The 17,649-nt window shown below is 41.1% G+C and overlaps 1 protein-coding gene across 2 annotated transcripts in view; it reads right to left on the bottom strand.

Moving 5' to 3' along the window:
• LOC144695474 (small conductance calcium-activated potassium channel protein 2) overlaps nucleotides 1-17,649 on the bottom strand; it is a 157,188-nt gene that overhangs the window by 120,927 nt on the left and 18,612 nt on the right. For both annotated transcript variants that reach the window (XM_078566355.1, XM_078566363.1), the window contains exon 3: nucleotides 1,750-2,168. In XM_078566355.1, the coding sequence (XP_078422481.1) occupies nucleotides 1,750-2,168 (419 nt within the window). The remainder of the gene's footprint in view (nucleotides 1-1,749; nucleotides 2,169-17,649) is intronic.

Raw genomic sequence — 17,649 nt, 5'->3', positions numbered from 1 at the left:
GACAAAGTATTACTGCACTGAGAACATAATGTTTCACTTATTTTTAAACTAGTCTTTAAATGCACACCAATGAAAAGATCAACAAGCAACTGCATGCTCTTTGCATACATTATTAACCACTTGAAAGTGCAATAAAAATATATTTTCTTTAGTGTCTCCACAGGCTAGAAGATGTGAGTCCTTGGTGTGTTGTTTGACCCAAGCTCATTTTCTTACCCAAAATTCAACCTATTAACTAAAACCACTTTCCTTCACCTTGCCTGGCCCCATCGTCTCTCCTCCGTTCATCTCAAAGTCTGACCTCTTCATTCTCCTTGCCAACTTCCACTCTCTACAGACTAAAACTTATTTGAAATGCTGTAGCCTACATCCTCACTTGCACAAACCCCCTGTCCTTTTACCACTCATCATTACCAAGCTCCATTGGCCATCTCTGTCCCAGAGAATGTATTTGAATATCTTCATATATATATATCCTTTCATGGTATTTTCCCCTCTCTTCAGCGATCGCCTCTAGTCATGTGTTACTACATACAACTTTTCCTTTTCTGACACAAGATTACTCCCTCTGCCCCATGTTTGGTTGGCAATTATTTTCAGTCACTATGCCCTCTGAAACTTCCTCCTATAACATCTGTGCCTTGTTCACTCCATCCCTGCTTTCAGAAGTCTCTTAAAATCCTTCCAGCTGGTTTTGCTTTCATCAATCATTAACCTCTCTGCTCCCTCTCATTCCTGCTTGGTGGCCATTTTTATTGTCTACCATGTAAAATACTCTGTGGGCAGGAAGTATGATAGAAATTTAAGTTGTTTATTCTATTTTGTTTCTCAGGTACAGTGCAATTACACAGAACCTACTTAAAGCATTGCAGCATTAGTGACATATCAGGTGAATTAAACATGCACTCTTACATGTCTAAAAACATTTTGGACATAACTAAAAGATAAATTCATAAAATTATCCTGTTAACATTTCCCAGATTCTTTCCTTGAAACTTAAAAAAAAATTAGTGAAGAATAGCAAAACAAATTCTGTAGAAACTACATGCTTAAGGACATAACAATAACAAACTATCATTATAAGAGACAGGTAACATTTACTGTTAGGGACACAAAGAGCTAGATTTTTGCCGAGTCAGACTCTGCAGATCTTTAAAAATGGCGGGTGGGACATGGATGTGGAAGTCCCGCTCCCATTTCCAATAGATCCAATTTTCGCCGGCAGGGAAAGAGGGCATGAAGGGGAACAGGGAAGTGGATGGGCAAACTTGGCATGGAGATGGCATGGGGATATGTGGGGGCATGAGTTGGGCACGGTGCATGAGTTGACATGGAGGGACCAGGGGTTGGGTGAGGTGGTGCATGGGTGTGAGGGGTGAGGGCTGGAGAGCCTAACAGCCTCTAAAACAACTGGAGCGATGTCCCAGAGAACCGCGGTAGGTCTTCTAACCAGCCCACCCTGGTACTCGCCAGCTACTGTGGCCATCTAGGATCGGCTTCTGGGGTCAGTGGGCCAGACTCCATCCCTCCCCCTCCTCCCAGGAGTGAAAGTTGCATATAACAAGGGCCCTTTGTATCAAGGTGGGTCTGCCAAGTAAGGAAATTTCCGAATTCAACCAAACTACCTTGGTAAGAAATATCCTACCCAAAATCAGGATTGTTAAAATATCTTTTATAATTTGGAATTAAAACATAATTCTCTCTTATGTTTAAACATTAAAGAAAAGCTGGTGCACTATAAGTGCTTACCTTTCACAAGCTCGGACTGTCCATGCTGCAATTATCCACAATGAAATGCTGAAAACCAACAGTACTGTTCCTGGACATATTGTCATTAAAGTCTTCATTACGAAACGGGTATTGAAGTTTATTTTATTCAGTGCTCCAATACTTCTTGAAGAAGCATCTGTAAAAAGTTTGCTATGCAGCAGCATTACTCTGGCAATAAGGTAAAGTCTAAGAAACATTGGTATTGATAAGATTATATCCACATCTGCTATTGCTGTAGATGTTGTATATGAAAAGGCAAGGCGTGCTGTCCAAGTGAAAGTATAGTTTCCAGGTATTGGGTGAATAGCACATACCAGTATTTCCAAACAGATGAAAAAAATCCGCTCATAAGTCATGGCTATTCTCCAGTCATCTGCGCCATTGTCTACCATGAATAACTGCAAGGAAATGGTATAGTTTTATTATACTGGCCAATTTTCATTTCAAGTGCAGAAATTGCCAAGTTACTCATTAAAAGCATCTTCAAACAGCATAGAAAACATGGTACCTTGGTGACACTCAAATATCTTTCAAGCATTAGTCCATTTTTCACTTGATGTGACAGAAAAATTACAATGGAAATGAAAATGGGGTGAGATTTATAATTGATGTTGCCTATTTTACACAATCGCCAAAAGTCAGAGGTGCCTTCACTGGGTTTTCATTTTTAAACAGATTCTGATATGAAACAAGATGCATTATAAATGGGGTTTCAATAATTCTCAAATACAATCCGACCAAATTATTGTTATAGAATAACCAACAAGTACACAATTAGCTAGTTCATAGGAGCACATGAATTAGGAGCAGGAGTAGGTCATTCAGACCCTTGAGCCTGCTCCGCCATTTGATAAGATCATGGTTGATCTGATTTGAAAATATTCAATAACCCTGCCTACACTGCTCTCTGGGGAAGAGAATTCCACAGACCAATGACCTTCTGAGAGAGAAGATTTCTCCTCACCTTTTTCTTAAATGGGAGACCCTTTATTTTTAAACAGTGTTCCCTAGCTCCAGTCTCTCTCATAAAGAGAAACATCCTCTCAACATCCAGCCAGTCAAGTCCCCACAGGATCTTATATGTTTCAATAAGATCACCTCTCAATCTTCTAAATTCCAATGGATATAGTCCAAAATTGTCCAATCTTTTCTCATAAGATAACCCCTTCATCCCAGGAATCAGTCTTATGAACCTTCTCTGAGACCCCATTTATCTATTGAAATATTGAACATCTTGCTTTTTTAAATTCTGATTTTTGTCAAACATTGTATATGCATGGCTGCAAGTTTGCTGTTTAAAGAAAAGGCAGTAGAAAGGACAATTTTATTTAAAGTGCATAACTTCAGAATTGAGTTCAACTCCCCTCTTTCTTTCCACTGATAAAGGTAAAAAGTTTATCTGAGATTCAATGCTCAATTATTCTGATATTGTAAATATAAATTAAATTTTACCAAACTATTTTTGCACGCGCACATACTTCAAAGTGCATATTGCAATGAATGGCCAAAAATTAATCTGTAGTAACCTGACGTGTAGTATGCCTTTAAGACAAATGTTGTAATGTAAGATCACATGATCTTGGTACCCAATAGCAGAGTAGCGCGGGCTAGCTCTGTAGTCAGTAGTCTTGAGTTAGAGTCTGAAGAGTAAAGACAGAGTTTTGAGTTGTAAGCACACAAGTGTAACTGTTGAGTTCCTCTTGTAAATAAACAGAATGTGTTTCTTCTAAGAATGGTCTGCAGATCTTCTCTGTTTTGGTACCAACTTGGTCACCCCAAAGCAATCGTGCAACCCGGATCCTTTAGCCCCAACAAACCAAGGGCACTGGATCCAACAAACTGGCGATGAGAGTAAAAAGCAAGAAAAGACACAAAAGGACAAGGTAAAAAGCAAGAAAGAATAAAGGAAATGAGAAAAACTGAAATCAGGTCATACCTTACGTGGTAGTCTTAAGTAAAGAAAGATTTCCTTCCTGATCGTCAAAGTAATCCCCTCAGAGCATGTCACAATTTGGAAGAGTGGAGCCTTTCAATCCAACCTCGGACGATTGGTCTCACTATGTTGAACACCTAGCTTTCTTCTTCCAGGCGAACAACATCACAGGGGAGGAGAAGAGGCGCGCGATCCTCTTATCCACGTGTGGGATTAAAACATATGGATTAATTCGAAATTTGTTGGCACCCAGTGCTCAAGATTCAAAATGTTTTGATGACTTTGTGAACCTCGTAAAGAATCATTACCAGTCCAAGCTGTCGGTGACGATGCAACAGTTCAAATTTAACTCAAGGAATAGAGCAATCACATGTTTACAGATCGTTTGGTGAGCAGTGTAAATGAAGTTGCAATTCAGGAGAGACTACTGTCTGAAACAAATTTAGATCTTCAGAAGACATTGGAAATCGCTCTGGCAATGGAAGGTGCAGTGCGAGACTTGGAAGCCATACAGGGAGCGCAAAATGGTACCGTCCTCCATGTTGGGCAGGGAGCCTCAGCCAAAAAGAGCGCGAAAGTGCAAAGCTTTACTCAGAGGCAGGAAGCAGCCACCGCTAGCACTCAACTTAAAAGAGATAACTTAGCAGCAAAAACATGGCATAATGGTAACAGAGGTGGAAGCAGGCAACCTTGTAATGAATCACAGTTTAAAAAGATGGAGGGCAGAATTTTGCCCTTGGTGGGCAGGCTCGGTGAGGGCAGGCAGGGATGGGCAGGAAGCCGACCGCCGCCCGCGATCGGTACCCAACCGCGATTTCACGCTGGCGAGCCAATTAAGGCCCACCCAGCGTGAAACGCGAGCGGCAGCACTGAGCGTTGCTTGTGCGGTGGGGGAAGGCGAGCCGAGTGTGAACTTCGCACATGCGTGCGGGTATATGCTGCATAATCTCCCTGAGACACAGAGCTGCCTCAAGGAGATGAAGCGCTGTTAAATACCCCAATACAAGTGTGCAATTCTTATTGACCCAACAAACCAGGGCACTGGATCCAACACTATCTTAAACATTGAGAGAAACCATATTCTACTGAATTGTTTCATAATCAAAATCTGCTCCCAGGCTGCCCTTAATTGGGGGCTAAATTGGATAGTTCGTTCAAAGAGTTAGCACAGGCAAGACAGGCTAAATGGCCTTTTTTGCTTAGGATTTTATGATTCTGATGAGTCAACTAGGATAGTGAGAACTGCACAGCTATAGGTCATGCCACCTTCATTACCATATTTTACTCTTTAAAGCTGCAGGTTAAGAGAAGCCTGAGAGCAAGCAGTTTGACAGAACTCTGTCAATGTGATACCATGAAGTTTTACTTCTTTGGCATCATGAATGGGAACAGTGGTTTCTGAATAGTTCCAACTCAAGGATTCACTGGGCTGAATGCATAATGTGACTTCAAATGGGATCTCTAATAAAAGCCCAAAAATCCATGCTGTTCAAATGGATTTCCTTTGTAACTTGGATGTGAGTACCCTGGAAACACTCAGTAACTAGGTCAGGATTGAGTTATACATGGCACCAACATGATAGCGAGCTTTCAAGCATAGTCTCATGATAAGGGAGCCTCCACTCATCTCTTTCAAGGCCACGGTTGTAAAGGTCAGGCATTCCCAAGACACTGACTTATGCACTAAGAATTCCCTATCTGGCCTTTAGAGAGACCCTGGGTTAAGGTAGGTGCACATGGTCAGATCAAGCATACGCCCCAGCCCATTGGTATATGCGGAGACCATGAACATGATGTCGTGACTTGTCTCCCTTTTGAAGCATGCTTGAGAAAGACAGGACTCTGTGATGTGATGTTTGCTGTACAGCCATCTGACTTTTTTTATTCATTCATGGGATGTGGGAGTCGCTGGCTTAGCCAGCATTTATTTCCCATCCCTAATTGCCCTTGAGAAGGTGGTGGTGAGCTTCTTTCTTGAACCACTGCAGTCCATGTGGTGTTCCCATGTGTCTGCTGTCCTCATCCTTCCAGATGGTAGTGGTCATGGGTTTGGAAGGTGCTGTCGAAGGAGCCTTGTTGAGTTCCTGCAGTACATTCTGTAGAGGGTACACACTGTGCATCGGTGATGGAGGGAGTGAATGTTTGTGGATGGGGTGCCAATCAAGTGAGTTGCTTTGTCTTGGATGGTGTCAAGCTTCTTGAACGTTGATGGAGTGCAGCCATCGAGATAAGTAGAGAGCATTCCGTCATACTCCTGACTGTGCCTTGTAGATGGTGGGCAGGCTTTTGGGAGTCAGGAGTTGAGTTACTTGCCACAGGTTCCTACCCCCTGACCTGTCCTTGTATCCACAGTATTATGTAGCTAGTCCAGTTCAGTTTCTGGTCAATGGTAACCCCCAAGACGTTGATAATGGAAGATTCAGTGATGGTAATGCCATTGAATGTCAAGGAGCGATGGTTGGATTCTCGCTTGTTGGAGATGGTCATTGCCTGACACTTGTATGGCACGAATGTTACTTGCCACCTGCCTAAGCCTGGATATTGTCCAGGTCTTGCTGCATTTGGACATGGATTGCCGCCCATTGTTTACCCTGTTTAATAAAATTACTAATTAAATAAAATATTTTTTTCTTCAGGCTTCTCTTCAGACCTGAACCCCAATATGGGCCCTATTTTTGTGTCCAGTCCTCAGCCTAGTCTCTGATGCTGGATTTTTGGGGCCCTTTAACCCAAACAGCATTTAATTAACTGAAAACCCACATGACAAAGGAGCACTTTGCAAATTCTTTTAGGTTGTGGACAAATGATTTACTGATAGTGCAACAGGTGAAGGGAAAATGTTTCAACAGTCAATAATAATACATCAGAAAATTACTAATTTCGAAAGGAATCAAGTGCTAAAAATATTTTACAATGTTAAATGACAACCAAACATTATTGAACTATCATGATGTCTCAGGAGTAGGAAATTGATGACTTATGTAATGTAGTCTCATAAGTAAATTGGCCTAACAATTAATTGGAGTTGTGATCTCAGCAACTAAATCCCTATGCTCATTAACTACTCACCAATCTCTAATTATAGATCAGTTCCCATTCCAAACTATGCCAACGTTACTAACATTTCCTTTCCCAATATTTCATAAAGAGCAAGATGCCAAAACGATTTGATTTTTGATGTATTAGCCATTGTCTTGGTACTGCTAACCATCCCTGTTCCTATTAACAGAATTACTGAAGCTCCTTATTTTACCTCAGAGACTTTGATAAGGTACCACATTATTCTATTTAAAACATTAGATATGGCATCTTTATATAGCATCTTTAATGTAATGAAAAGTCCCAAGGTGCTTCACAGGAGCATTATAAAACAAAATACAACACCGAGACACTTCAGGAGATATTAGGCCAGATGACCAAAAGCTTGGTCAAAGAGGTCAGTTTTAAGGAATGTCTTAAAGGAGGAAAGTGAGGTAGAGAGATGGAGAAGTTAGGGAGGATATTCCAGAGTTTAGGTGCTGGGCAACTGTAGGCACAGCAACCAAAGGTGGAGCAATTAAAATCAGAGATGCACAAGAGACCAGAATTAGAGGAGTGCAGATACCTCAGAGGGTTGTGGGACTGGAATAAGTTACAGTTATAGGGAGGGACTAGGTCATGGAGCGATTTGAAAACAAGAATGAGAATTTTGAAATCAAGACTTTGCTTGATCAGGACCCATTGCAGGTCAGCGAGCACAGGGGTGATAGGGGAATGAGACTTGGTGACACAGGCAGTTGAGTTTTGGATGACATCAAGTTTATGGACGTTGAATGTGGGAGACCAGATAGGAGTATGTTGGACTAGTAGAGTATAGAGGCAACAACAACACGAATGAGGGCTTCAGCAGCAGAAGAGCTGGGACAGCAAGATGTTATGGAAGTGGAAATAGGCAGTCTTAGCGACGGCACAAATATAAGGTCAGAAGTTCTTCTCAGGGTCATCTGTGACACCAATGTTGTAAATAGGCTGGCTTAATTTCAGACTGTTAACAGAGAAAGTGTTACAGACAGAAAGGGGTTTAATTTAAACAGCCCTGATATCTCCTCTCACAGTAAACAGAGAGGTGTTTTTTGATTTTTGATTTCCCCCTGTATATGTGGTGCCATATTTTTCCAACCCTTCAGTTTTGGTGTGATCCAATTCTCTATTAATAACCCCAGAGCAAACTTGAGATAGGATGAATTAAAAGGGTTAATTTATTTGCACACACTCAAATGCAAGAGGAAGGGCACAACATGGCCTCCTTTTCATTCACACAATAAAGGTGGAATGGAGAACAGAAAGAGATATGGGGCAAAAACCACAGACAAAATAAAAATTATTGTTTCACGTAAGTTCAGAGTCCAGAATCAAAGTCCAATGGTATATTCTTTCAAAGAGTCAGCAGGCTGAAGGCAGTGCTGGATAATCCACTTTTCCAGTAGAGATGACTTCCACGATGAGATGGGCTCATAGGGATGAATTAGTCTTCTAGGCGCTGGTACAGAAGTTCGAAAATTCCAGTAGAAAACAGTGTAGGTGGGGAGCCAGGTATTCAAAAACCTTGACAGAGCCTTTTTTCTGCTGCTGCCTGTTGGACAGAAAATGGCAGTCTGAGCCTTTTTTCAGCTCCACAAGGCAATATTACAGGTTCTAGCAACTTGGGGACGTTGTCATGTGACATGACTCCCACTTTTTTTCCTTGGATGGACAAAAGATGTATATCCCTTGTCTGGATTCTTAAGATGGTTAATGCTTCATCCATTAATAATTTTGAAAAAGAGTTTTCAGGGTCCTTTGTCCTTGCAGACTGATCATCATCTCCATTGGACAGAGCCATGCCTTAGAAATATAAAGGGTCTTTGTACATTTCCTTGTGATATGAACTCTGCAGTCACAGGGAAATTAGTGCCTCTTTAGAGATAACAAGGTTGCTGCTGTACTGAAGGAATTCCTTTGGTGAGAGTCATAGCCATTCATGACTTCAGTCAGTTTAATGCCTTTGTCCAGTTCCGAAAAAAAATAATTTTATAGATTAGCCAGGATGATATATATATATAAATATATATATATATTGTATAACAAAAATATAGGTGAGATCTTAACTCCAGGACAAAAGGGATGGAATCAGTAGCTAGTGAATGGAATTTGGAGCAGGGACTGAAAATGATGGTTTCAGTCTTCCCAACATTTAATTGGAGGAAGTTTCTCTCATCCGATATTGGACATCAGACACGTGGTCTGATAATTTAGCAACAGTGGAGAGGTGATGCTGAGGTAGAGCTGGGTGTTTGTCAGCATTTTTGTGAAAACTAATGCTATGCTTTTGAATAATGTCACCGAGATGCAGCAGGTAGATGAGAAATAGAAGAGGGCCCAGGATCGATCCTTGACTGACACCAAAGGTATCAGTGTGCGAGCAGGTGCACTAATCATTGGAATATCTGGTATTCAAAGGAATGCAAATAGCTAAGAAAGTTCAACTTACACTTCATTGATATTGACTAAATGAAGTCCTCTCTCTTTCAAAATTTGACTTCAATTTGCCACCATAAATAACCCAAACTGACATTTCTGAACTTGCATCTGGCAAAGAAGATCAGCCTGAAGATGGATTTACCCGTGCCTGATTCAGAATCACAAAGTGTCCTGCCAAAATAAATTGGCAGATGGACACTGCTGAATCACCACTGCAGATAATAAACAATATTATTAATAATAGCCATGCTCTCACTGTTCCTGTCAGCAGATCAGCTTTCCATACAAATAGTTTCTTCTTCACCATCTGCTCTGTATCTTTTGCTAATCAGTTGGCCAATTTTAAAATCTGAAAAAACATATAAAAAGCAAAAAAATGGAATTTCAGGTACATAAGCCATTTTTTAAAGCTTTGGCCTTGATTTTTATGCCTTCATCCTTGTCAGAATAGAAGCAGGGCGACTTAAAAATGGCAGGCATTCTTGCCCCCGTTTCTGTCATGTGGGATTTTTATGCTCCCAGGATAAGAGTAAGGGTAGCTAACCCGCAATCAGCAATATAACACTTGCCTACTCCATTGCGGGGGGTGGTCATTTTGTCCCCATCCCCCCCTCCCCAATTCCATGGAGTTGTGGTTAATGGCACCTCAGAGGAGTTGTGAACCTTGAGGGAAGCATGCTGTGGAGTCAGGGACCTTTTGACAAATAAATTTAAAAGGTATTGCCAAGTTCAACTGTCATAACTAGATGCAGTATAATAAGTTAAATATGTTTTTAATGCAGTGAGTGATTGTAGGTCCCTGTCCTTAAGATGAGTGACTTTTAAATTGCCCAGATAAAAGCAAAATACTGTGGATGCTGGAAATCTGAAATAAAAACATGAAACGCTGGAAAAACTCAGCAGGTCTGAAGAAGAGTCATACAGACTTGAAATGTTAACTCTGTTTCTCTCTCCAGAGATGCTGTCAGACCTGCTGAGTTTTTCAGCATTTTATGTTTTTATTTCAAATTGCCCAGCATTGTTTGAGTGTTCACATGCATTATGCAGGGGGTAAAGTGTTCTGCATTCAACAATATTGCGAATCAAAATAATTTATGAATGTCCGTTTATTTATTTTGACAGTTTAATGAGCATTTCAAAAACTTCCCAATGTTATTATAAGGGTTCATGAGTTTTGCCCATAATGGGTACTGGGTGAGTTGGTATGGAGGATGCATGAGGGAATATGAGGGGACATGGAGGAAGCATGAAGATACGGAGGAGGCATGGGAGATAAGAGGGAGCATGGAGGTGACATGGGGGTATATGAGGGAGCATGGGGGTACATGGAAGCATAGGAGATACATGGATGGGGCATAGGTGTGGGTGAGGGTTGAAAGGAGGTGAGGAGTGAGGGTTAGGTGTCTAAAAGTTATTTACAGAACTGGGCTGATGTCCCAATGAAGGGAGCCACGCCTTCAAATCTGCTGGCCTCGGCATCTGCTTGCCTCCATTCCTGCATTAGGGTTAGGGTTAGGGTTATTAATAACTGACAGCTCCCTAACTTTGTTGTCTTTTGGGAATCCTAACATCTGAATCTATCAAGCAACAAAACTCTAAATATATAGTTACTTAATTTAAGCTGCTGAGTAGGGACCAGAGCAATGTATCTTTTTAAATATGCTATACTGTCCTGACTCTGCTTTGGATTTGGCCCTTTTTTATATTCTGAACAGCTTTTTCAATATTCCATTGAGAGTGGATTAAACTGCAAATACTAATGTAAATAAATAGAGATCAAAATGATATTGCAGCATCCATATGAACAGCATGTTCACTCTTCAGCACCAACTATTAGGGAACAACTCCAGGTTATTTTCATCTTGAAGACTACCAGTTATAGATAGATATTACCCAATTATAGTAAATATTTTTGTTCCTTTTATAAGCCTAAGGTAGCAACATATCATTGCAAATTTTATTTTAAGTTGCAGGCCCTATTTTCCCAGGATGTTTGTATAAATATGCCAAAACTATTGTTAGAAATTAGAAAAAAAAAAGCTTATAACCAGATGATTATATTAAAGCTTGAATAAGGAGATTAGGTTAGTACTATCAGTTTTTGTATACCACAGATTGCTGAAGCTTCATTTCCCTAGAAACAAACTAGTGGGACAATTATCCTGGTTGATGACAGTTAGCCCAAAAGGGGGCCATGGCTGGGTAAATGCATGAATAAATGACCATATTACAAAGCTGTGCTAGAATTTTCAGTTAATCTTGCTTAATTAAGATGTTTGCTGAAATGAGAAAGTTAATTAATCTTTGGAAGTAAAATAGGAGTTACTTCAGTGAATTACCCAATGGTTCAATGTTCTCATAGGGAATTAGAACAGTTAGATTGGACAGTCATTATGAATAGGTTATAACAGGCTTTATGAGCAACTCTAAGCTTAAATAACTGATAAGAGCCAAATATGAACACACTTGAAGGTCAAGAATGGTATTCGAGGGAGTTATGAACTTGATCATGAGAAACAGCACAGAATGATATAAGGAATGGCGTCCTGAGGGTGCTGTAGCAACATGGTTGATTAAGAACAGAAATTAGGTATAAAGGCTGTAGAGACCAATGAAAGGTGTGCAACAACTTAAGGATGGGCTTTTACTCCATGGTTTAAATAAAGAACTCAATATACTATTAGACGCCTTGTATTAAAAGGAAACTTCTCCGGGAGAATTAAGTCCTATCAATATAGCACCAAGTCCATCCCTGAAATAGGATATAAAGGGGTTTTAAAGGCCTCAAGACAGTAGGTGGAGGGAAGGAGAGTTCAGCCTAACATACTTGGACAGCTCAGAAAACTGTGACAAGAATCAAGCCTACCCCAGCAAAACAAAGCTCTCCTCTTAGATTGGGCTTATTGCCTGAACTTGGTGCATATCAGTGTCTTTTCCAAGTATTTCTGCTGCTGTAGCTAGTTTGTTATTTGCTGTGAAGGTCATCCAAAAGCTAATAACACTAGAGATCATTTTTGGCCATGGCTTCATTTTCAACACAGATTAAAATTGACATTTACAGCATGGGTAAATGGTATTACAATCAATGAGTTTTCTACCTCTTTAAAATTAGAGAACAATAATTCACATAAATGTGATGGTATACTACATTTAGAAACACTAAACATGTATCTTGTATAATTATTTCTAGTAGGAAATCTTGAAATTTATACCCTGCATTAACATAATATGTAGGTTCATGCACTGGATTAATAATGATAATGACCCAGATTTTGCATTCGCTGCTAACCTCAAAAAAACTATCCATAAAGATATAGTGATCTCTGCAATATGGGTTTCACCTTTCTTGATATAAATTTGATTCTGTCACCAGTTATAGGTGACCTCCAGCCATCCAACAGCAGCCAGTGCCACAAAAGTGATGTCATCAAGCAACTAATCACACTGAAGAATTCCCACCAAGAGCAAGCCATTCGTGGGATGTGGGCATTATTGGCTAGACCAGCATTTATTGTTGCCTTTCCCTTGTTGCCCTTGAGAAGGTGGTGGTGAGCTGCCTTCCTGAACCACTGCAGTCCATGCTGTGTACATACACCTACAATGCTGTTAGGGTGCGAGTTCCAGGATTTTGATCCAGCGACAGTGAAGGAATGGTGATATATTACCAAGAAAGAATGGTGAGTGGCTTGGAATGGAACTTCCAGATGGTAGTGTTCCCATGTGTCCACTACCCTTTGCCTTCTAGATGGTAGCACTCATAGGTTTGGAAGGTGCTGTCTAAGGAACCTTGGTGAGTTCCTGCAGTGCTTCCTGCAAATGGTACACACTGCTACCACTGTGGTGGAGGGAGTGAATGTTTGTGGATGAGGTGCCAATCAAGCAGGCTGTTTTGTCCTGGATGGTGTCAAGTTTCTTGAGTGTTGTGGGAGCTGCATGCATCCAGGCAAATGGAGACAATTCCATCATACTCCTGACTTGTGCCTTGTAGATGGCGGACAGGCTTTGGGGAGTCAGAAGTTGAGCTACTCACCACAGGATTCCTAAAAACTGACCTCCTCTTGTCGCCACAGTATTTATATGGCTAGTCAAGTTCAGTTTCTGGTCAATTGTAAACCCCAGGATGTTGATAGTGGGGAATTCAGTGATGGTAATGCCATTGAATGTCAAGGGGTGATGGTTAGGTTCTCTCTTGTTAGAGATGGTCATTTCCCAGCACTTGTGTAGCACTTGTCAGCCCAAGCCTGAATTTTGTCCAGTTCTTGCTGCATTTGAACATGGACTACTTCAGTATCTGAGAAGTCACAAATGATGCCGAACATTGTGCAATCATCAGCGAACATCCCTACTTCTGACCTTATGATGGAAGGAAGGTCATTGATGAAGCAGCTGAAGATGGTTGGCCGAGGACACTACCCTGAGAAACTCCTGCAGGGAACAACTGACAGCAACTTCTGGATTTCTGCATTTAACTATGCAAGTGCAGATGCCAGAATTTGCTATCAGCTTCACACTTATAATGATGGTGAACAATAACAGTTTCACTGTCATCACAACTGCAAAATCCAGGCTGATATATTTTTTTTATTCATTCATGGGATGTGGGCATCACTGGCTAGGCCAGCATTTATTGCCCATCCCTAATTGCCCTTGTTCAGAGGGTATTTAAGAGTCAACCGCATTGCTGTGGGTCTGGAGTCACATGTAGGCCAGACTAGGTAAGGACAGCAGATTTCCTTCCCTAAAAGACATCAGTGAACCAGATGGTTTTTACAACAATCAACAATGGTTTCATGGTCATTATTAGACTTTTAATCCCAGATTTTTATTGAATTCAAATTCCACCATTTGCTATGGCGGGACTCAAACCTGGGTCCCCCAAGCATTACCTGGGTCCCTGGATCATTAATCCAACGTCAATGCCATTACCTCCCCTGCAAGCTCACTCACAAAAGTTCAGGTGTTATATCCCATCTTCCCAATTCAAGCAATGAGTGAAATATTATTTATACTGCATGATTCATAAGCAGCACAAACCATCATAAATTATCAATTTTATAAATAATTACAGACAATTATGGAGTATATTGTGAGATTATGAAAACTAATCACTAACATACATTAGAGAAAAATAATTTGTGCCCAAAATTCATGGTCATTCACTGACCTTAATGATTTACACAGTGTAATTTGACTTTCTGTGGCACTGCTGCACGCCTTCGGATCCAGATTCCAGGAGTTGACTTTCCTGAACACCTGCTCCCATTCCTTTCTAAGGATGGTCCTTTAGGGCTTCCTGGCCCTCCATGAGACCACAGCATTTCCCCCCCTGCCCATGAGCACCACCAATGCCTCCAGTGCTGCATCCATCATTATGAATCTCTCTGTCCTGTATTCAGTTTCCTAAAATTTCCTAGAATTCCCATTGCAGGAATATTTTTGTTCATTTCCCTTTAGGCGACAGCTTGACTTTAAGAAAGAGCATGCTGCCTGTACCATATGATAGGCAAATAATGCCGCTGGGGCCTCTTGCTGTGTGCAGTGCTGGATGGCAGCATTAAGAAGCAGAGATCAGCGTTAGGGTCACAACACCCAATGCCACATTCACTCAGATGAGGTGGGCAGACAAGTTTTGTGCATTGCTCACCTCAATCCAAACAGATGCAGGCACATTGTACATTACGACAAACATATTTCTATCTTTATGTTTGTAAAGCACATTTTAAAACCTCCAAAACACCTATGGCACCTACTAAACAGGCAAATAGATGTATAGCATTTCATCCAAATTGCAGCACTCCTTCAGTACTGCATTAAAGTGTTAGCCTAGATTATGGGCTCGAATCATGAAGTAAGGCATGAACCCTGTTGAACTACGAAAATACTTCTTAATTTGTACCCGGATTTTGGCATTGCGGGCAATGTGAGCATCTATTATCTATCCATTATTGGCCTTGAGAAGGCAGTGGTGATCTGCCATATGGTGTAGATACACTCACAATTCTATTAGAGGGGCAGTTCCAAGATTTTGGCCCAACGACAAGTGAGGAATGGTGATATAGTTCTAAGTCAGGATTGTGTCTGGTTGAAGGGGAATTTGCAGGTGGTGGTGCATCTGCTGCTCTTGTACTTCTAGTTGGTAGAGATCATGGATTTGAAAGGTGCTGTTGAAGAAGCCTTGGTGAGTAGCTGCAGTGCATCATATAGATGGTACATACTGCAGCCAGGGTGCATTGGCAGTGGATGGAATGAATGTTAAAGATGGTGGAAGGAGTACTGATCAAGCAGACTGCTTTTTTCTGAATTGTGTTAAGCTCCAGCGTCGTTGGAACTACACTCATCCAGGAAACAGAGTATTCCGTCACACGCCTGATTTGTGCCTTGTAGGTGGTAGACTGGCTTTGGTGAGTCAGGAGATGGGTTACATGCCACAGGATGCCCAGCTTCTGACCTGCTCATGTAGCCACAGTATTTATATGGCTAATTTATTTAAATTTCTGAAAAATGATGAGCCCCCCAGATGTTCATGGTGGGTGACTCAGTGATGGTAACAATGTTGAATGTCATGGGGAGGCTATTAGATTCTCTCTTGTTGGAGATGGTCATTGCCTGATATAAGTTGCAAATGTTACTTGCAACTTATCAGCCCAAGCCTGGATCTTGTTGAGGCCTTGATATTTGTGGGCACAGACTGCTTCAGTAACTGGGGAGCAGCAAACGTTACAGCATCAACAAGTTGGGACCTCAATGCCGGGTATGTCTGATACTGCTTCTGACAAGCTAACCTGGTTTGGTGGTGATGGTAGAGTGAGGGATATGCCAGACCATGTGGATACAGATTGTGGCAGAATACAATTCTGCTGCTGATGGTCCAGTGTGCCTCTTTGATGTCCAGTTTTGAGCTGCTAGATCTGTGCTCAACCTATCCCTTTTAACACATAAGTGTATATTTAGGAATTTTCTGTCAAAGTAAAAACAAATAGATGTAGATGCAACACTGAAATTAGAAGGATAGAGATGGCCAGAAGTAATATTGTAAAGATGAAGGATGTGTTAACAACAAGAAAATTCAAATTGTAACAAGGAAAAATCTCATAAGATGCCACCTCCTATCCATTTTCCTGTCAGTCTCAGAAACATGGACAATAAATAAAGATCTGTGGAAGAAAATAGAGGCCATTGAAATGTCAATGCTAAGACATTTGCTAAAAATTCCATATACAGACCATAAGACCAATGAAGAAGTGCTTAAAATTGCAAAAAGAACTTTAAAAAGTGACATCTAGAAAAGAAAATGTCAGTATCTTGGCCATTTGATCAGAGCTGAAAAGCTACAGAGATCTCTGCTAGTAGGTAAAGTGGGGGGGCAGCAGAAAAAGAGGTCGACCTAGGTGTAGTTGGATGATGGACATCACAGAGTGTTTTCAGAGAGTTACAGTGGGTATGTGAGGATGAAGCAAGACAGACAAGTGTGACATACCATGACAGCAGACCTCCTGGTAGCAGTAGCTACAAGGACAGGGCAGAAAAAACAGAGAAGCTGTCATTATTGCAGCTAATAAATATATACTTAACCCAACAATTTCTTGACAAATTTTTCAACTGCCTCTACTTGGTTCTGAAGTTGACAGAGACAACAGAAAGAGAAAGGACCTAATAACTTCAAATGCAGCATAGCACAAATAGTAACTCTTATCATCCAAATTATGATTCAATCATTCCTTTGCTTGTGGCCTTTTTATTTTCAAGGAAATAGCAGGATAATGTTTAAAATGGGTAGGCCAAGAAATTTGTTGGTGCCGTGTCCATTTTATAGGAATAAGATAGACACTCAAGTGTCCAAGAGGCGGATTGCATGTGCACACACATTCCACGCTGGAAGTCTGAGGCTCACCGTATAGGTAGTGGTTCTAGCATTGGGATCTAGAGCTCATACCTAAAATAGACAGGGTGCTATCTGCAGACTGACCAATTTGCTTTGAGTTTCTGAATCTAAGGGCTGAATTTTCCAGTGGGCATCAGGACAACATGGAGGTCCTGAACTCCCTTTTTGCCAGAATGCCTGCTGGCATAAACTTGCAAGAGGCAGTCTCCCAGTTAGCCACCTCCATGTTCATTGCCCTATTAAGGACAATGGCAAGAGAGTTCCAAGCAGAGGCACAGGATGGTTGCCAACCCCACCAGGAAAGGTGGACACTGCTGAGGCAGCGGGCAACTAAGAGGGCACCTCAACATTTTTATTATTCTTTCAGGGGATGTGGGTGTCACTGACAAAGCCAGCATTTGTTGTCCATCCCTAATTGCCCTTGAATTGAGTGCCTTGCTAAACTATTTCAGAGGGTAATTAAGAGTCAACCACTTTGCAGTGGGTTTGGAGTCATATGTAGGCCAGACCAGGTAAGGATGGCAGATTTCCTTCCCTAAAGGGCATTAGTGAACCAGATGGGTTT

Source organism: Cetorhinus maximus, chromosome 2 (assembly GCF_964194155.1).
Source record: "Cetorhinus maximus chromosome 2, sCetMax3.hap1.1, whole genome shotgun sequence".
Taxonomy (NCBI): Eukaryota; Metazoa; Chordata; class Chondrichthyes; order Lamniformes; family Cetorhinidae; genus Cetorhinus; species Cetorhinus maximus.
This window is presented reverse-complemented; position numbering and strand designations above follow the sequence as displayed.